This window comes from Topomyia yanbarensis, chromosome 2, assembly GCF_030247195.1.
Source record: "Topomyia yanbarensis strain Yona2022 chromosome 2, ASM3024719v1, whole genome shotgun sequence".
Taxonomy (NCBI): Eukaryota; Metazoa; Arthropoda; class Insecta; order Diptera; family Culicidae; genus Topomyia; species Topomyia yanbarensis.
The window spans coordinates 313,364,054-313,386,044 of NC_080671.1; the positions used below are offsets into that span (position 1 = coordinate 313,364,054).

Here is a 21,991-nt window from a genome sequence, read left to right on the forward strand (position 1 = left end):
ACGATCCTGATACAACAAACACCCTTCTATTACTTCCAAATCCTGGTGTTGTGCGTAAACATCTAACAACTTACGATCCATCTTCTGTGGCCAACCATGTTTCATGTAATAAACTATCTGTTGCAAAAACTTGTCTTTTTTGCTTCATTTGCAATCAAAACATGATCCACCGGGAAGTCATCGGAAACATTTATACTTTTGATGAATTCTCTTTGTAAAGAAGCTGGTACATTTTCAGGCAGAGGAAATCGTGAGCAAAAATCTGCATTGCCCATTTTCGTTGACGGTCTGTAAACAATGTCAAAATCATAGATATTTAGTTCAAGTACATATCGCTGCAGACGTGTCACAAACAACGTATTCTTGCCTTCTTTGCCAAAAATACCAATCAAAGGCTTGTGGTCAGTATACACAGTTAACTTCTTGCCAAACAGAAACTTTGTGAAACTTTTTAATGGTGCTCACAACTGCTAAAGCTTCCAAGTGCAAAATTGGGTAGGATTTTTGGGCATTCGTTAAACTGAAGGAGGTAAAACTTATTGGCCTCTCTTCTCCTTTGATTTGGTGTGCGATTACTCCTCCTAAACCATAGCTGCTAGCATCCGTTATAACGACAACGGGCATACTAGGATCATAAAACTCTAAAAGCTTTGGGCTCAACAAAGCTTGCTTACAGTCTTGAAAAACTCTGCTACATTCAGAGTTCCAGACAAACTTGACATCTTTTTCTGAGTAGATGATACAAACAGTAAAGGCGGGCGGACAGATTGGGCAGAAATTTACCGTAGTAGTTAACTAAACCCAAAAATGCCTTCAGTTCAGAAACGTTATTTGGAACCTTGGCTTTCCGAATTGTCTCGACCTTTTCCGGAGATGGTAACAAACCTCTGTCACTCAAAACATGACCCAGAAATGGCAAACTTGAAACAAACCACTTGCATTTTTGCAAATTAACTTTAATGTTAACTTTAGACAAACGCTCCAAAACCAAATTAAGCTTTCGTTCACAGTCGGCTTTGTCCTTGCCTGCTATTAAAACATCATCTAAATAACAGCAAACTCCATCGATACCTTTCAAAACTTGATCCATGATCCGTTGAAATATAGCTGCACTAGAAGAAGCACCTTGTGGCAAACGATTATAAGTAAACAAACCTTTGATTGTATTAATCACCATTATTTTTCCGGTTCGTCTTGACAATAATAATTATGTGTACGCACCGGCCAGATCTAAAGAACAAAAAACTTTGGCACCAGCCAATGAGGCAAACAAATCTTGTGTTAGTGGGAGAGGGTAAGTATCGGGAATCAAAACTTTATTGATGGAAACTTTACAATCAATGACCATCCTAATACCACCGTCTTTTTTCACCACAACTATTACCGGAGATGCCCATTCACTTGCATCTATTCGCGTTATGACGCCATCTTTTTCTAAACTATCTAAATGTTCCAAAACTTTGTCATTTAACCTGAAAGAAACGTCATAAGCACGTTTAAATATCGGCGTATGCTCTTTTAGAACTAGATCAGCCTCAAACCCATTTATTGGCGTTGATAAAGACTTATCAAAAACATTGATCGAAATCTCCCTCGTACATCTCCAAACTGATTACGGAAACTGCAGCGCCACAATCAACTTCCATTTTCAACCTCAAACCGTCAACATAAACATTGCGAAAACATGGTTCGTTAATTCTGTTGATCGATGAGATTAGCATACAATCCATCTCGTCATCCGAAACAGATCTGTTTAAACGACGTCTCAAACTTTTCTGATACTCAGTCATCTTGGGCTTTTCTGCAGGAGAATCGACAAACTTGACCGTCTTACTCTTGTTCTTCAAGTCATAACAAAAACGACGCGTGTGACCTTTTCTACGAAAGAAGTTGCAAAACAAGGTCTTTGTCCTGGGTGAAGAACGGTTCCTACGATCAAATGAATCAGAACGGCTTCTGCTTCTCTTTCTAGCCGGCTCTCGACTTCTTCCCCGTGAGCGATCTCGGGAAACTTCGAAGCTGTCACGCCTTCCTAATCTGTTCAAAACGCTTACACGATTGGAATCGCCAGAGATCAGTTTAGCTCTCGCTCCTGCTAATTCTCTGTTTACGATGAGTTTCTCCGCTTTAGCCAGCGTTAAATCCTCGTCATCGAATAAACGCTGCTGCAAGTCCTTGTCGCTAATACCGCAAACCAATTTATCGCGAATCGCCATGTCCTTAAACTCTCCGAAATGACACATCTCTGCCTGGAGCTTGACAGCGAGTATAAAATCTTCCGCGCTCTCACTCGGACCTTGGACACGTTGGTAAAACTTGTAACGTTGAATCAAATCACTTTCCGTTTTATCATACCGCTTCCTGAGAGCGCCCGTAATTTCCTTGAAAGACACGGTCTTTAAATCCCTTCCGGGAAAAAGAAGCTTCAGCTCACTGTACACTTCTCTACTGCAAGTAGCCAAAAACGACACTTTTTGATCTTCCTCACTGGTCACTTTATGATGCGCAAACACCCAATCCAGTTGCTCCAGAAACTGCGCAAACGGAATCGTTCCGGGAATGAACGGTTCAATTTGATTCACCAACGGCATACTTGACATAGTGAGATATAAACAAAATAGTGAAAAAGAAACAAATATAAAAAAATAGTTTAATTTTTCTTTTAAATGCACAAAACTGAAATATTTTTTTTTACAGTGCATGCGGGAAGATCGAATCAAAACAAACTAAATTCGACCTACTACCCAAACAAACAAGTTGTTCTGCAGAATAAACACGCGATAAACAATAAACTTTACAAGTCTGTTTTATGCGAGAACGGAATGAGCAGCAACAAGCATAAGCTAGAGCATAAGTAAATATTGCAGAACCAAACGGTGAACCACGGTCGCTAACGAAAGAATTTTTGTCGTTGCGCAACTAACGTATGTTGCAAGCAAATTCGGGTGCTGCACGTATGCTGGTAGTAGTACGTAAAACAAAACCAGAATAAAAATGGTTTTCTGGTAGACAAAATCACTGTTAAAACAAAATGAAGCGCAATTTCTTTTGTGTGCTAAACAAGAAAAATGCCTTTAAATTACACTTAAACATGCACTCAAACATTAGTTCTGAAAACAAAATGTGCAAAAACTTACGTGATCGTTTACCAAACCTACGGCAAAACAAACCAGATGAAAAATCTCTTGCGCGGGATTCGCAGAAAACTTTTTTCCTTCACAAGGATCCAAACGTTGATATCTGCCAGAAAAACCAGAAGAAAACACCGTAATTCTCCGCTTAGACACTTCCACACCGCCAGCAACGGAATAAATTAAATGTAGCCGTTGAAAACACTTGGCGGGGTTACACTTTTCCTTCTAATATGTTCTTAGGAACTGCACTCACTTCCAGCTAACAAAACGCCGGGAAACCTCGAAACACTTTCGGTACCTCTGGAAAACTTAACTCCAGGAATAGCAACACTGCCGAAAACAACTTTTCACGCGAAAAACTGCGATTTAATCTTCGTCGCCACTGATATATCTAACTATCGTGAGGGAAGGTGATATATAATTTTAATAAAAACTGCAAAGTGTACACAGTACGATAGTCGATGTAAAACTGTCTATTCAATTCTTTATCTCTGAAAGCTGAACCAGCCAGCTGTTCAGACAGGGTTGTAGTACTGGGTGGTCACCACACGTAGTCCGCAGATGCCGGCGCGATACCGACGGTGTTCTTCCTTCCTTTTTACTGGTTGCAGTAAAACATAACTTTTGTCTCCAGTTTTCCGCGAAGAAACACTACTCAACTTTTGCGTTTTCACGGATAGTTATCCTACGTTTTGCATCACAACTCTACTACAAATGTCAGACTGCATCTACAGTCACTATACACTTGGTATGTATGTTTACTTTGTACGGATCTTGTACTTGTAACACTGTGTTAGAACTTTAGTTTATATTTATATCCTCAGAAGCTGCCACTTCATCCGCGCAACCTCCTTAATCGTACTTAATCCTGGGAGAATGCTTTTCTATGCTGTACGCCGTTTATACTTATCACACCATTGGTTTCTTGTTAACGACCAGATTCCGACTGGCCGGAAGTTCCAGGGTCCAACGATAGATTCCAACTATCGCTCTCCAGTGTTCCTCTCTGGATGCCACCATGTCACGACGAGGAGAGAAAAGGATGGTTCGCTTGATTTTCTTACCAGTTGAATTAGCCACTTTTCCTACCGTTGTTTCTTCCTGTTTTTGACTTTAAGGAATTTTCTCTTATTGATGAGGATTCACGGTTTTAAACTTTGGAACTTAATTTATTCAGAAAATATTTACAAAAGTTATCTTAAAGCTACATGTTGCCCGCGCGATTCATATATCGCTACGGGAAAATTTGTCCCTTTTAGTCCTTAAGTTTTTCCCTATTCTCCTGAGATACGGTGTAGATTTCCTATGGCCTTAGAAGGGCGCAATTCCTATTTGTTTACTTATATGTTTGGCCCTGCCTCTTCAAGACTGACGTATTTAACCACAATACTGATTCCTGCTATTCAATCCTAGTCCAGTCCCGCAAGGGCTCACAAAATATGCGGTTACATTTGTACCGCTTTCTAAGATTTTATTACTATCCTAACCGCAGAGTAAGTGAGAAGGAAAAACCAAAGCTAGCTAATCAGACTGCGTATGGCACGCTTATGTATGTTAGGCGCGGGAGGTTGGTAAATAGACAGTGATCCCTTTTTCTGTGTTCTTTTCATTTCATTTTCGGGATTTTAAGATCAACATCAACCTTCCCTACGCGTAGCAGTGACGCATTTCTTATGCACTGCTGACATTGTATAATTAACTCATTTGCGCGGCAACAGGACTCTATAATGTCACAGACTCTAGGTTCAACAAGGTACTGGCGTCAAAATGCTTTTGCTGTTAGCAGTTGTTCCTGGACTCCCAGAAATATACCCTATTATTGAAAAAAATATGGAGTACGCTATTGCACCGGTTGCACCTGAACAATTTTAGATGCTTCGTTGCCGGAGATTTCAAGATTGTCAACATCCTATGTGGAATTGTGGGGCAAAGCTCGACATTCTCTTGTCCTTATTGCACCGCATCGAAGAAACATCTTGCAAATTAAGCTGCACAGCCCCGTATTCTTGGACATATTCATCAGATATCAATGAAATGGAAAACCATGGGCGGATCACCTGATGAGCAAATTCTACACCTTTGTCTACCTACTTCCTTGCACATCGCCTAGGTTTTATAAATGCTATTTATAAAAAAGTGGAATCCATTGATCCAGATACTTCTGCAGGATGGGATCAGTTGCTGCTATCGCCATAGCCAGTACGGGTTCACCAGGTGCAATTACAACAATTTGTTGAAAGGCACTTGATCAGTTTGAAATGGTATAGAAGAGTTGTTTTTGGGATTGCCGATAAATTCGAAATTTCATATTTTGCGTTACCATGTCCCAGAATTTTACAAACTACACAGGAATTGGTATAGGCATATATGAGCGACCGAAAATAAAAGTCGCAAGGACAGAACATGCTTCGTAAAACCCGTTTCAAATATATTAGAATATAAAAACCGGATATAAACTTCAAGCATAAAAATCGGACCGGGACATTTCTTTGTAAGAGTCGGATAAAAAAAACCTTCAGTAAAAGAACCGGAAAAAATATATCCGATTCTTACAAAATAGTTTTTGCCGACTTTTAATCTTGAACATCAAGATATATGGATGCTCCTACGAACGATTTATTTATTTTAAAACGATTTTTATACTGGAGGTTCATCCTTGCCGAGTTTTATGGGTGAAAACTTTTCAAGACATTCTTATGCTGAAGAATTTCTGTCCGATTTTTATGCTTGAAGTTTATTTCCGATTTTTATATTTTAATATTATTAAAACGGGTTTTGCGAAACATGTTCTATCCTTGCGACTTTTGTTTTCGGTCGCTCATATGGAGAACAAGCCAGTGAAACTGTTCGTTCATTTTGATTTTGGAATTGCATGGAACCGTGTCGAGGTTTTAGAAATTTCCGAAACATGTGTGGTGTATATTCACAGAGAAAACAAATTGCCAAAGGCGAACGACCCTTGCGGTTAACACCTTTATAAATAATAATAATATTAAAACAAATTGCGGTTTAGAAAGAAAACTTGATTTTTCAATGGTTTATTAAGTTTTATTCTGGAGTTTTTCTGATACAGTCAAAAAATCATTTACACAAAAATAATTTACCTCTAAACTAGAAGTTATCGGAAACTTGAAATTGCCTTTAAAGTTGTGTTAACATGCATGATAAATAGTAATAATCATAATCTACTGCATATAAGATGTTGAAAATCGTTTGATTTATTTACAGAAAAAAATGCATTGTTCGCATACGAAATATGCAACGAACTTTGAGGTCGCCGAGAACATGTGAATAATTTAAGTGAAGTTTAATATTTAAGTTTAAAAACGGTTTTAAATATTTGCAACTATTCTAAACATGTTGCACACTATTTTTTTGTTCTAAGGAATTACTCGTTACTGTAGTAAGCTGCACTTTCAGTGCATTCAAGTAGTCGTTTAAGAGAATTTAACTGAAAACATTATCCTAGAGGAAGCTACAGCACTATTAAGGCGCATATTGCATTGCGAATGATCGTTTGCTTTAGTCTTTTTCGGTTTTACGTTTTTGTTTACCATATTCCTTATTGCTTATTGTCTACAAAACATACATTTATAAGTCCGTGATTATATCCATGGACTCAGCGATTGATCGGCTACTGTGGACGGAGCTAGATCTTGTACTACTACCAGTTCCGTCCACTAGTCCTACTCCACTCATAAGTCCCGAATTGTTGATGTCGGTCATTGCATGCATGTGTCGCTTCTTTAGATCACTGTGCAGCCGTGTTAACGTCTCGCGTATTTCCAGTGATGCTGAATGTGATTTCGTCAACGCAACGCCTGCATCCCTAAGTGCCTCTCCATATTTTCCATGTTCCATGAGTGCTTTGGAACGAGCATAGTATCCATCATAAGCGTTCGGTTTGATTTCAATTGCTTGCGCCGCTAGTTCGATAGCTTCTGCTGCATCCTATTTAAAATACATTTATCGTAAGAATGACATTGTCAAAATATTTCATAGAATATGATTAAAACTTACATCCATTTTCCTCTTGCAACGGGAAAGGTTCAGTAAAAAATTGAACTTTAACTGTTGAAACGTTGCGCTATTGGCAGAGTTGTTGTTAGCATCGGCAGCACAAATCGTTTCAGGAGTATTGCCATTATTGCTCACGGTGTGTGTTGCGGGAATTTTCTTCAGTGCGTATTGGTAGCGATGGGAAGCTTCTTGCAGACGGTTCTTACGATACAAAGTATTTCCGTCCTCTAGCAGTTTATTCAAAAGTATGAGCCTGAAAAAATGAATAAAATGAGGTGGAAAACTCCTATACTCTTACTGGTTGGTTCAAAACAATATCTGGAATTTCCATTGGCTTGGATGGATAGTTAGAATAATGCAAAATTGACCAACGTGGCAAGAGATAAATAGAACGGTTGCATTGAGCCAGATGATTGTTCAAAAAATTCACAGCGAAACTTGAAGTCAACATACATTAATTTCCAGAAGCAAGGACCATAAGTAACAAGGCAAGGATTTCTTACAATACTTACATTATTTCTGATTTGCCATTGGCCATTGCCCAGGTAGCGGGACCCAGTTTTGCTCCGCGTTTCAGAAATACTTGTACCACCTGAACATTTCGGCATGCTATTGCACGGTCCAGAGGACGCATCCCGTTGACGTCTACGTGTTCAATTTGTGCACCATGGTCGAGCAACATTTGTACCAACGCTGCCGATCCTTGGTACGCTGCTAAATCCAACGGTGTTCGTCCCGTACTATCAGCATGCTGTCTATCTGCATTTCGTTCCAATAGGCACTTGGCAGCTTGCTGTTTTCCTCGGAGACATGCCCAGCTGAGTGCCGTTAAACCATCCTTGTCCTGCGTGCTTAGCATAGCCCCTAATAATACAGAGAGATTAGTTGTTTATAAATTCAGGTCAATGATTGGTTTACCTCTGTTGAGCAATAGTTCTATAATACCAACATGTCCCTCTTCAGCGGCAACCATTAGCGCAGTTTTTCCATTGTAATCTGTCTGTTCAACATCGGTTTGATTCTGCAGTAATCGTTCGACGATTGCCCAATGCCCTTCTTTGACAGATATCAATAGTGGTGACTGATCTTTTCTATTTCTCATGTCTGTTGCAGCTCCCCGGCTAAGCAAAATCGAAACCGTTTCTGTGTGCCCATTTGCACATGCAGTGGTGAGGGCAGTTTCTCCAGTAATGATGTCCAACCGATTGATATGTACTTCACCCATATCTAGGAAATCCTCGACAATTTCCGTATTACCGTGTCCAGAAGCTGCTATTAGTGCTTGTTGAGCTGCTTGTTCCAGCGTCACGTCGCTGCTATCAGGCCTGGCATTCCAGTCACATGCGACGAGGTACTTTACCACTTTGAGTTTTCCGGTTACGGCGGCGTGAACCAGAGCACAGCGTTGAGAGGTATCTGTCTGCCCTAAAGCACTGCCAGCGGCGACCAACTGTCGAACTACATCGCAATGTCCCTTGGCAGAAGCTAAAATTAGCGGAGTACACCCCTGACTGTTGACTTTTTCAACATTGGCTCCAAATTCCAATAGTAGGCTCACCATTGGTACTATTCCTTCATGGGCGGCTATACAAAGAATAGGTGCGTTTCCGAGAAAACTTGTTGCATGATCAGGTGATGCACCGGCAAGGAGTAGCAGTCTTGACACTTTGATATTAGGGTTGTATACATTCCTTAACGTGCAAAGAGCAGACGATACACAGGACGTCACCGAAGCTACCCAGAATGCTTGCAGATCTCTCGGCGATTGGTGCTGTGGTGCAGAACGGTAGAGATGAGCTTTCAAGATATGATGTCCAAGTTCCAGAGCCTGTTCAGGATCAAGAGGAACTTGTAGCCTTGAGTACCGCAATGCTATTCCGGCATGTCCATTTCTGAGATCACAAAGAAACTTGGAACTTTCCCCATCATCTCGTTTGATTAACCATTCCCTAAAGGATGGATGGAAGAACATGTACGTATTATCGATCCGTTTAATTAGAAATCCGGTGAGTGTTTTGAATCTGCATAGAAACTCGTCTCGGTCAATATGCTCGCCTCCTTCGCCTTCCACAATCAAGACGTTGACTGAGTAGAAAATCTCAGCCAACGTTAATGGATATAGAGCCGCCAGGCAAACGCTCAGTATACTTGAGATCCTATCATAGGCAGTTGCGGTGGGAAATCGCAGGTTGAAGTTAAGTAGAAAGATTTGAGCCAGTGATACTGGGAGCACCTTGAAGCTGCTCGATTTAATCACCAAGCTGCCACGCTCGATTAGATCCAGCGTTAGTTTGGCGTAAAGAAAGGAACCTTTTGTTAATGTGAGCAAGTACTGAGCGAATTTGAAATGTAAACTTGTATTGATGATCTCTTTGCCGCCAGCAATGTTATGCTGAATGCTGGAACTCTGATTTATGCGGAATGTGATGTACTCGAGAATGTCCTTTTGTAAACTTTCATTGCTATTCCAGCTATCGAGGCTCATTTTTGTGTAGGCCAATCCTTTGGTAAACTCCAGCATTTGTGTACGAATGGTAGCAATCACCTTGAGCCACGAAGGAAAATGTTCAGTCATTTTTTGCAAGAATGATGCTATAGTATCACCATGATCTGGTCGGTGATACTCCGCTTCACACAAAGCATCGATGAGAATGACGCAATTTTTCGGAGCAATTTTGCCAACCCTGCGCAACGCAGAAAGGGGCTCCAGTATACCCATAATCATAGCTCGTTCTGGATCAGCAATACATTCCTTGACGCTTAGTACATTCTGAAGCGCTTGCTCTCCTAGCAAAAATTCATGATAGGCAGAGAGTTGAGGCGCTTGGCATAGCTGAGCTGCCAAAGAATGAATAAAATCTGGTATAAGGCAGGTGGAATTGTTGTCTGCTTGACAAAAGTGATAAGCTACCACGTGTGAGGCCAAACTACGCAATCGGTCGTGCGCTACGTTAATCTGACAGTAGATTCCATCATTTTCTTGAATTGGCATTTCTTTGCGTCTTCCGAAACAGGAGTATTCTACTAGCTGTAACAGAAGCGCTGTTTTCCCCGTTCCGAGATTACCACTTAATAGGATTCCCGGTGAATCAGTCGACTGAACCGCATTGGCAAGTTCTCGTACTAGCCAGTGGCGACCGACGAACAATGGGTCGGGTTCTTGGTTAGGCACTTCGAAGAAGAGCGGTTTCAGCGTCAGTTGTTGCTGTTGGCGGTACTGTGCAAAGCGAATTTTTGGATCTATTGGTCCCTTGATATGCCCGGACCGGGCAGATCTTCGTACTGTAGTTTTTCGAGTTTTGAATAGTGTTAGGTCATCCACATTCCCACCACTTTGAGACGCTACAAAAAGAAATGTTTCTTGTTATATTGACTCACGAGTACACGATTAAGCATCTACTTACTAGTAACTGAATGTCTCCTACTCAGCGGACTCGACGAGGCATTGCTTTGCTCCGATATAGAAACGGACATCATGGAACCGATGGAATCACATCCAACGTTGTAGTGATTGGGCTCTTGTAGTTGCAACGTTCGAGAGACATCCGCTTCGGAGGATCCCGTCAGCGTTGAGACTGGGCTTGTGTTGGTCGAGGTGAGCGAACTGCAGGATTGAACTGGGACGCGCATGTTTCGGCGTGGATTATTCTCAAGGAAGAATCCGAGCCGCAGCTGCAGCTCATCTTGGGATGACTTTGATTTCGAGTTGAGCAATATAGGTTTTACGTTTCCACCTTCGTCATCTGTGAAAAAGTTACAAGAGTTGTAGACCTTTCTGTCTTCTAAATAATAAAGTATGTATAACAACATGGAACATGCACAAAAATAAATGAAAATGTTATAAATATACTTTCTTTACTAATAATACAGTCTACATTCTTAAAATTGCTGGTTTGTTTGGAAAACATTAAGCGAGTTATTTATGTTGACTTATTTTAATTAGCAGACCTTTCTTAACCTCATTATCGGTCAGCCTTCCAGTTTGATGTTGAATTCGACTGAGCATCAAGTCTAAAAAGTCATGAATTAAAGAAGTGATTTTCACAACGTGCTCTCTAAGAGTTTTATAGATTCGGAAAATTTTCTGTTGCAAATACTTTTCCACTGCGACAAATTCTTCGGGAAGTATGTATGTATATTTGATATGATAGGGACAGTTTCCTGCCACTAGAAGCTAGAATTCGCGTTCGATGATAAGTTAAAGTCGTCCAAATTCGTGGTTCAGGCACGAGTGAAAAGAGTGGTGTGGATACTTTGCTCCAGGTTCCCCCAGAATTTTCAATAGGTGCACTTGGGGGGCACGTCGAGGGGGAGCGTTTGTGAAGATCATTGATATATTCAAATGCTCCATGTTCTCCAGCGACTGCTTCGCGTAATGTGTACGTCGCATCATCCGTGGTTGTGCTGTTGCACTTCGCAGGGAAGAAATCTTTGACAAGCACCTGCTTTTGTGTGGGCGCTTGCGCTTCCGACACGGGCGGCCTCGACTTCCACTTTCTCATGACGATGTCCATGGTGGTCAAATACTTTTCGGCGTCCTAGTGTGTTGTTTTCCGCTTTAGCGCTGGCTGCACCTTCTCATCACGCTTGATCCTCTGATCTATACTATACTCGATTCTGGAATCTGACTCCATAGTATGGTGTTCCAATTAAGAAGAGTAACAGGACTAGAAGCAATACAAAGGAAATTCGATCGTTACGCACTGAGATACCTGTCGTAGCAATACCCTATAAACCCTCAAAAAGGCAAGGGGTCTCATAGGCCCGACTAGTTACAGTTCTCTAGTTTTAATGAACTTGAAATTTAAAATACAAATGACCGAGCGTTTTCAGGCTTTCGATTCTCTCACTGATAAAGCGACAAAAAAGAGGCTTTTGACTTCATTGAAGTTACAATTTTAGCTTTTTTTAGGGTTAATCTTTCGCCATACTTCTAGGTGAGGCAATTTCTCCGGAGCTATTGAGTCTACTCCACATATATGCACCCGAACGTGTGCTACATGGACTCAATCTCGGGGTATCGTGGAATAAGGTAAAATTAGGTAAACCGTGTTGAAGGTAGTTTCTCTTTAACCGCGGCAAAGATCACAACTCATTGACAGGTTTTTTATACTCAACCTTGAGTTAATATGCTTAAATTTAAGTTGAATCTACTTAATATTGAGTATACCTCAAACAACTCAAAGTACCTTATTCCATAGAAGGCCTCGACTGAGTCGCATCTCTTTCTGTTTGTTTTTGACAACATTAATAAGTGCGAAAGCGACGCAAAACTCAAAACTACCTAAATTTAAGTTAAAATAACTTATTCTGAGGGTTGTTTTATTTTTCCGTGTACGTGAACGAAACTTTTTGCTGTTGGAGCATAGGAACTCTTTGTATGGTGGTCATGATCTTATTCGCTTCATGTCTGCCACATTTAACGGATCTCGATTTCAACGTTTCATCGACTACCTCCAAGAACCGATTATTAAGGAGTTTTTTATTCGCCTAGAATAGGATTTTTTACTACTTTCTTATTTTCTATAATTTTGTATATTGTATTGAGTTAGATTTTTTGTTTGTTATACTTTTCACTAGTTTATAATTTTTATGTTTTAACTCTCGTATTGTATTGTTTTGTATTGTACCTACTAGGGTGGGGCAAAATGATCATTTTTCAGCACATCACTTTTTTGGTTCCATTTGGGGTCCCAAGTAACTGTGCAAAATATGGAGTCGATTGCTTTTGACCCGGCGCATAGTGGGACGAGCCCGGACTTAAGTCCATATATGAAGCCATCAGAGACATTTTCGCGAGATTTTAGGTGATTTGAACGTAAAATAAATTTTTGACAGCTTTTTGAAGGGCATAACTCAAGTGTTTTTGCCTTATTTGACCATAGGAACAACTACGGTTATTTTCGTTTTTCAAAGAAACGGTTGATTTTATGCATTGCATTACTTCACCAAAAGTATCCGTGTGATAAAATTACATAGTAAAATCGCCAAAAATAAGTCACTAGTTAGTTTAGTTAGTGTTTAGATAACTGTTTGTCATGATTTTTTATTGAATTCGAACTTCTAATGCGATAACAACAACGACGCCCGTGAATGCCCGCGATCACACTATACTCATTCGAAAGCTTTTAATTTACTCTTTAAAATGAGTTTTTGCTAGTTTTGCGAAAACTTGCGATAAGCAATCAAAATTTTGAAAAACTATGAATGGAGACGCATGGCTATTGCTGATATTTAATTTGAATAATCACTTTATAGCTAGAATAATGACACGAATACATGCACAACTTTCAAATAGCATTGAAAGCATGATCTACAAGGGTTCTACTAGTGATCAAGACTAAGGAACCGAATGGGATGTATAGTTTTTTAGATGGTAAAGGTATTTAGAATGTTTAAACATCAGTAAATATTTTCAACTGAAATATATCATAATATGTTTCTGTAACTATTTCTTGCTAACTTACGCAATAACCGTCAAATTGAGTAAACACAGTTGAGTTCTAGTCATTTGCTGAGACTATTTTGATCCGAATTTGTATAGCACTGATAAAGCTTAATGTTATGCGATATTATTCAAATAAAATAAGACCATTTTAAATGAAACATATACGCGAAAAAAGGGTTCTGGAATTATTTTTATTCAAGATTTGAAATAAGCAGTCTAAGTAACTTAAAACACACCTGCACAAAAAAAAATGTTAACCGTCTTGTTGATTAGTGAATGTAACTGAACATTCCAGTAAAATGCTCAAAATGTTTGTTTTGAAAGAAAACGCTGTTTTCATATCAAGTAACCCACTAATGAATTGAACGTTCCAAAATTGGTCGAACATATATTATTTGATCCTTAAAACAAAATAGTCATTTCTGAAGCCCCATAATGAGATGTCAATCAATTCGTTTCAATATGGAAAATAATTTCCAAAATTAAACATACTATACTAATTGTATAGTATGAATACTATTACAAACATATAAAATTAATTTGAACACATTTGAAAATCGATTTTCTACTTTTGTTATTAGATTGTAAGACTTCCAGAACAATAACTATGTTCACAACTTAGAAGAGTTTTAACAAAAAAACAGTACATACAAACTCGTACAAATTTCCAAACCACAAGTTTGTATTATCTATATACTATCAACCGTGGATGCAGGAGATGTTACTAGCGCATTTCTCCACTGTGACCTGCATTATCAAGATGCATCCCAGACGGTTCGATTTCAAAAAATTGCGTCTGCATTTTATGATGAGTCAGCATTTCAGCATGCGATAAACTTACTCGAACAAACAGCAGACCGTCTGGAAATCGAAGTCGACGCTTATTGATCGATGCACCGCGATCGCAAATTGCTATTCGCTTCGCCGAGACGCTCGTACTCTTTGCGAAAATGATGCTGCTAAGTTGGTCGAACGTTTAAAACGTTTTATAACCCCTGCTTGCTTGCTCAGTTCGTGAGTGGCGAAGAGGCTGGTCGCATCATACCTGCATAATGTTGGTTACATGAAAGCATTCGCTCATTTGCTGGATTGGCAATGCGAAGGTAGTCGAAGTGGTTGAAAGAATTCTAAAGTCTTTCGGGGCAGAAAATTGGTAATAATTTACTCTTTTTAATGTAACGCTGACTGGCCGATTTCTTTATGCTGCCAGCTTGGCTCGTGAGAACAAAAACCATCCCCGAATGAAATACGACCACTTGCCAGAGTCCAGGTCGAGCGGCTTTCAAGTGGGTACAAAGCACAAAACCAAGAATCAGATACCAAAACATTAATTACGCAACAATGCGCTCTTACATTTTAGAGAACAAAACATTTATCAACGGAGAAAATTAAAAGCCAAATTAAGTCTTTCGTTCTAAAAATAAATTGCATTTTTTTCACTGTGAATCGTTTGTGTATTTTTTGAACAACTGTTCAGGTAGCAGTTAGGAACATGATTTTCTTTATTTATAATATTGGGAAGGTATGAATCAATTAAATTAAATGTATCTATTTTGTTTTCCCAAGATCACGTTAGATTATGTAGTTCTCAAAGCCAAACTAAACGAATGTTACGCTAGAACTGCGAGGACAAGGTAACTTTAAACAGAACGGTCTGTTCGATATGTTTACCGCGGGAGACCGTCTGACTACGGATGTGCCAGCTGCACAGTGGCACTTGTGTTAATCTGTTGCAAATATTTATTTTATTTTTCTTCAAGCTTTAATAAAATTATCTCCACAATTTTACGATAATCGGATTAAAATTAACATGCCGTTGAAGCAAGTGATGTCGAGGATTTCTGTTCAATTTAATTCATTAGAATTGTTCGTACCTACGAACTTCAAATGGCGATATCTCAAGAACTACATGGCCGATTGGAGTAGTTTTGAATTCGTTGGAAAGAAGAATTAATATTCTAAACTATAGATGCAAGCTGTTTGCGCAGAAATGACTTGCTTTTTGTTCTGCATCAAGAAAAATCAATTGAGAAATTTAATGTCATGGTAATTTATCTTTATAAGTCTTCCAATTTTTGAGACGATCTCCCACGGGTCACTTATCATGAATCTGACTCAAAATTTAGTCTAGTTTTAAGATATATAGGGGTCATCTTGCGCATTTTTGCGCCGAAGATGTTCCATCTATGTTTTTGAAAATACCCATACGGAGATGCCCTGTAGCTCATAAATCTTCTTACAAATTGGTTGCCCAAACAACATCTTATTACTTAAAAATCGGTGATTTTTACTAGTTTTGTCAACCATTTCTGCTATCCGATGTGGTTGGCTACGATTGTTAACGTGTATATTAACCCTTTAACGACCAACGCCTTCAAATGGGTTTGCACAAATGTGATCGAAAAAAATAATTATGGAATTTCAAAACTTATATCAGAAATGGATTCAGCAACCCAAAATTAGTTAAAACCCCAATTTTTAGCCACATAAACCAATTTTTATGATTTTGTCACAACTTTGTATGAACAGGTGCCACTGTGAGCTGGGCCGTTCACACAAAAAATAATGAAATTTAAACGGCATGTAAATCAATACGAATGTAAACATACATAGCTTGAATCAAAAATTTGATTGAAAATTAAGTTGAATTCGATGCACTCAATGGGAGCATCAAAAAGCATATGATTTTACACTTTCGATCGTGTGATATTACGTGTCACTTATTTTACAGCAATACTGAAGTAAAATTACACTAAAGTGCATTGGTATCTCGTTTAATGAAGCTGTAATTTTCAGTCAACGTGTAAAATAAATTAAATTCGTTGAAGAAAGCACAAGTGGTGTGTATTTGTGGTGGAACTTAATTTTACATTTCCATTCATGATCCAAATATATGCATGAAAGTAAATTTAAAATCACAAAATATTTTTTTCTGTGTTGGCAAAGCTAACATACAATAAAGCGACCAAAAAGTCGCAAGTACGGAACAAATATATTAGAAAGTAAAAATCGGACTGATTCCTTCAGCAGAAGAAGCTTGAAAAGTTGTCACCCAAAAAGTCGACAAAGATGAACCTCCAGTATGAAAACTTTATGAAGGAAATTCGGTATATCGTTACAATCAAAGTTGTCCATTGAAGAAAACGTCTCAAATAGTTTGTCGGTTTTTATGCTGAAGGTTTTTAAGGGGGTCTTCTAATCGCGAGGCCCAAAATTGAGCACTTTTTCGGAATAAATTGCGAAGCATCTACTAAATGGATTTTGAACCTCTTTTGCCTTTCTCATATAGAGAAAGGCTATGCAATCACTGAAAAAATCAACTTTTTAACCGAGGGTCGAGTATCATATACCATTCGATTCAGTTCGTTGAGATCGGAAAATGTCTGTGTGTGTATGTATGTGTGTGTGTCATTTAAACTCACACAATTGTCTCAGAGATGGCTAAACCGGTCACACAGCAAATTCCTATATAAACTGGTAACACCATCATGTCCGAAAGATGTAATAAATATCAAAAAGGGTCCAACATTACTTGGATTTGCGGGTCTAGATCACTAATGATCAATCAAAGTAGTTTTGACCATATTGACCACCTATGTCCCCGGGGAACTCGCCAAGTTCCTAAGCTAATATCACATCTATTCCCCAGCGAATTCTCCACCGATTTTTACAAACTTGATTTCAAATGAAAGATACAATAATACCTGCTGCTGAATTTCATTCGGTTGTGAATCTTGATTCCGGAGATACAGGTTGGTTAGTAAGGTTACACTGGAATTTCCGATATAAAGCGGTACAATAAAAATACCTCAGGCTAAAAACTATTGAAATGGCCACCAAATTACTTCGATACGCACGTCTAGATCACTGATTGCCAATCAAACATTCTTTGAATATATTGTCCACTATTGACGATTCCGGAAGTCCCGGATTCCGGGCATATTCCACAATTAAAGTCACATCGGTTCTTTAGTGATGACTGAACCGTTTTCTCAAACCAAGTCTCAAATGGAAGGCAAAATATGCAGTTGAGTATTGCATCGCCACCACCCCCCTTCCCTAGCCCCTTACACCACTCTTTCATCACTCCTTGGACCACCATCATACCCGCATTTCCTTCATCCACCTCGTATACCGCAATAATTCCACCATTTCAAAATATAATCACATGAAGGTAAGATTGAACTCTTGCTGATTAAGCTAATTAAGTGCTATACTTTTTTATTTAAAGTGAGTCATCGTCTACTTTCGTGGTAGTCGTGGGATACATGCTAAGTATAATAAGAATGTAATAGACATTTCCACAATTTTATTGAACTAAACCACACACGTAGAAAAACTGAAAATTACATATAATATAAAAAATATTGCGACGTATTTGTCTATTTCATAATAGAATTTTACATGCTTTGGCATGTAAAAATAATGTGTTTCTTTTGATGTAAAACTCGGCAGAAGAATCTGGAAAATTGTGAGCGACGCATATTTTTACTTGATCTTGAATGTAATTTCAAGTGAATTGTGACGCTCGCTCCTTTTATGTTACATCTTGCGAGATGTAAATATTTTTAAGTGTCAGCTAATGAATCATACACACCAAAAAATATGAATTTTAGCGATGACGTAATTGCAGACATGACAAAATTTAACAAACAGGAATTCCCGAAATGATGAAATATAACTGTGCTCCGTTTAATTTTAACAAACGCTATATATGGAGTAAAATTACGTGATTTGCGAAACTCAACGTCATGCAAAATTAAAATCAAACTTAAAAGTAAATCATTTTTGATGCTTGTATATGTCAGGGTCAGGAGACGTAAATTTACACGATTTTTTCTAGTTGTGTAGTGTAGTTAAATGAGAAAGGCATAATTGCCCCACTAGGTGGATTAAAACCGGCATTTTATTTTGAAGATACATGTTTTGACTGTTCAATTTTACTTTTGAAGACGAAAATAAAAATATTTCACGACCTTGAAACTTTATTGATGACATTAATGTTGAAACTGCATGGGTCCCGCTTAAGTAAAGTTGTGGCAAATTGGGTGATCCGTTATCAGAAAACTCATATTTTTTATAATCTTAGTCACATTGGCTATGTTTTCTCGAGAGGCATTTTTTAATTTTTATCTGTTGTAAAATTTATGTAACGATTTGTGAAAATTTCCAATATTTACGTTATTTTTTGGGTGATTATGGGGCTATAAAAATGGAACAAATTGACATTTTGCAAATCCCTGTCGGGAAAACATAGCGGTATGTTTTCTGAATATGAAAAATCTTACTTGACCGCTTAAAAACACTACTTTCGGGAAATAACTCGATGTATAACTCGATTGTAGTACCTTACTAGTTAATCTGCTATGCCGAGGCCATAGAGCTCAGCTTCCTCACCACGAAAATGTTCTTGGTTGTCCACATTTTGTTCCCTCTGTTGAATTCAGGCCTGTTTTGCCGCGACATCCATTTTGCGGTCAAAACGAGTTATATATTCACCGTCGAGTTGAGTAGCACATCTTTCAGCTTCAGTCCCCAAGATAATTTCCATTACCTCCATAGTTTGTAATATCGTTGAAAATACTTGGTTGAAGATGCCGATTGCCGACTGCCAAATAAGTCGCAACATTGCAACCTGCCTGCCAGAATTTGTGCAAGTGTTTTGGCACTAAGGCCCAGATTCCACTATTCAGAGACTCATTATTGTTTTGGGTGTGAGCCCCTAAGCATCTTTCTAATAAATCATTAGATGATAGACTTTCGTAGATGGGTTTCCATAATTCTACGATGGAAGGAGCGACGGGGATCCTGACATGTCCGAAAGTTTCTAAAGTTCCTTTTGCTTCGACCTGGCGCCACTTGCACCAACTGTTCTCGCCGGGTGAACGCTTTCGAGTGTTGGGGATTTTCATTCGATGACAAGCAATGTTCGAGGGAAGCCCAGATTGCATTTCGCATATGTTCTACAGAATTTGAGTTTCTCCAGCCTATAACATTTTGTTAGCTCGCCGATCAATTTGTCCGTCAACTTTCACTTTCCTTTCTCATCGATACCTTCGAACAGTGTTTTAAAACGTCGTTTTTGTGCTCAAAATTAATAGCGTCTAAGCCGTTAACTTAAGGAATATAATTTGTTCGGAGAAGTTCTTGCTTTTACGATTACGCATCTACAGGAATATATTGTTCAGTGATTAATTCAGCTATGAGTGATATACAAATTTCCTGAATTAATTAAGATAGAAACTTTGTGTCCTCGGCAAAGTTGTAGAAAATATTACTACAAAAGAAATTGTTGAAAACACCATAAATCTAACTGTAATAGTTTTCCAGTTATGCACGGAAGGCCCCTTAAAATTAGTTTTCTCATGATAACATTTTTAGCCATTCTTGGAATCTTCCACAAAGTTGTTTGCGGTGTCGAGCCACATATTTTTGCAGAACAAAGTAACTTCCTTCCCTTCCTTCTTTTTAAATACAACTATCTGTTGTATTTAAAAAGATATACTAAATTTTGCGATATTTTTAGAGTGACTTCTACCTTAAATAACCCGTTAAGGAGCAAAAACGAGCAAACAACATCATAAGATGCAGAAAATACTACTACTTTTACTTTCATATAGTGGCTGACTTGTTTGTCAATTTTCCCCGAGTGTTATGTTCAAAACAAAATGCCATCACAGAGGCCTAAAATGAAACATTAGTTCTTTCGACATTTTTCCGCAGTTTCCTGGTTAACGCTGGGATGAAAACGGGAAAGATACAATGAAAGCAACGGTGTGGGAGGTGGAACGGTAACAATATTGCTATTATCAACTGGCTATCGACCGCCAACGACAATATCGATAGGAGCAGGGTCATCCTTGTGACGATGTTTCTGAAGTGGTCGAGAGGAACTGGTATTTGGTTGCACTGGAAGCGCGAAGTTTTCGGGTTATTTTTTGAATAATTTGGCCTTTAGCTCAGCACAAACTTCACCCATTTCCCCAGCGATAGAATCGATAACACACCCAAGAGAAGAAACGGTATCGCGAAAACAAGCAAATTTCATCAAGTTGACACATTCGTAGCACATCCAACATAATTTTGGGTTTTCCACAGGAACAAGAACAAGCTTGTTAAGTTATTTTCCGCATTGCATATGCACCACATTTTTGCAAAATACCATGCGTTCGATAAAATCGTCGTCCGATTTGAAGGTCTTCGCGCAGTGATCGCATGCACTAGCCATAATGCGTGCCGATCTGAGAATGCAGATAATTAAATATAGATGGAGCTGCGTTTGGCGGAACATTTTGGTGGTTAAGTGGCTGAATTTCAATCGATTCCGTCCTTTACTGATTTTTTCACAACACAAAAGCAAACATGAGACACTTTTAAACTGTATAATAACAACGATAAGAATAAAATTCTGAGTCGATAAACGATACAATAAACAACGATTAAACTTCAAAATAACGAAATAAGCTGAGCAATTGATATTAACAACTAATCAGTAAGAATACACTGCACCAAAAAAGTAATAGACTTTTAAACGGAAAAGGAAGGGATAGCCGCAACGGTTCGTAAAATATTCATGGTTCCGTCTGGGAATGCTTCACAGAACACCAAATTGATTCTTGAATAAAATGATTGTTTCGATGATAAATCAAATTGACAATTACCTCATATTTGGAAGATTGTTAGACAGTATTTTATTGGGATCGTGTTAAAATGTATTGTTGTACATAATTTACTCTATTATTGAAATAGGTTGTTCAAATTCATTACAGTGGAATTACCTATTCTAAAAGCATGCAAACTGCATTGCAACCAAAAACAAGAGAGATCAAACCAATCTAAACACTCAACACACATATAGGTCGTTCAATTAGTTAATATCGAACGGACAAACAACGAAAGAGAAGTATCTCAACCAAATATCAAACAATTAATCCAAACAGAAAAAAGCAAAAACGGAACGGGCAAAAATAAGTAAATAAAAATCATGTAATCCACACAAAGCAACCAGAAGAACTCGGAACAATCCGTGCCTGCTAATTGATTCAGTCCAGCGTTGGCCGTTGACGTTTGCGCTGACCACAGGGATTTGATTTTGCCGAAAACCATCGACGCGGTGCCTAAGCTGAGACGATGAAATTTATTGCTATCATTAGCGTTCCGTTGCCTTTTGTTGACCGTTGCTGCTGCTGCTGTTGCTGTTTCTGCAGTTGGTGACGCGACTGGTGATCGTAAGTTGCTGCTTCCTGCGGTTGCTGCTCGGTGGTAGGTTGCTGGATTCAATAAAGACGCTAAGCCTGTTTCCAAAGTGATTTCGTTTTTATAGATTTAAAGATAGCAAAAATGGAAAAAAATAAGCGCTCGAAGATGATGGATTTTTGTATGCATGCTA

General features: G+C 38.6%; 1 protein-coding gene across 4 annotated transcripts in view; it reads right to left on the minus strand.

Moving 5' to 3' along the window:
* Positions 1-6,176: 6,176 nt before the first annotated feature.
* Positions 6,177-21,991, minus strand: part of LOC131683594 (protein TANC2) — a 283,296-nt gene continuing 267,481 nt past the window's right edge. For 3 of the 4 annotated variants that reach the window (XM_058965699.1, XM_058965702.1, XM_058965701.1), the window contains 6 exons: positions 21,633-21,896; positions 10,559-10,897; positions 8,073-10,496; positions 7,667-8,018; positions 7,155-7,407; positions 6,177-7,085 (listed from right to left, as the gene is read on the minus strand). In XM_058965699.1, the coding sequence (XP_058821682.1) occupies positions 6,726-7,085; positions 7,155-7,407; positions 7,667-8,018; positions 8,073-10,496; positions 10,559-10,897; positions 21,633-21,896 (3,992 nt within the window). In that variant the 3' untranslated portion in view covers positions 6,177-6,725. The remainder of the gene's footprint in view (positions 7,086-7,154; positions 7,408-7,666; positions 8,019-8,072; positions 10,497-10,558; positions 10,898-21,632; positions 21,897-21,991) is intronic. The other variant, XM_058965700.1, reaches the window with a different exon arrangement.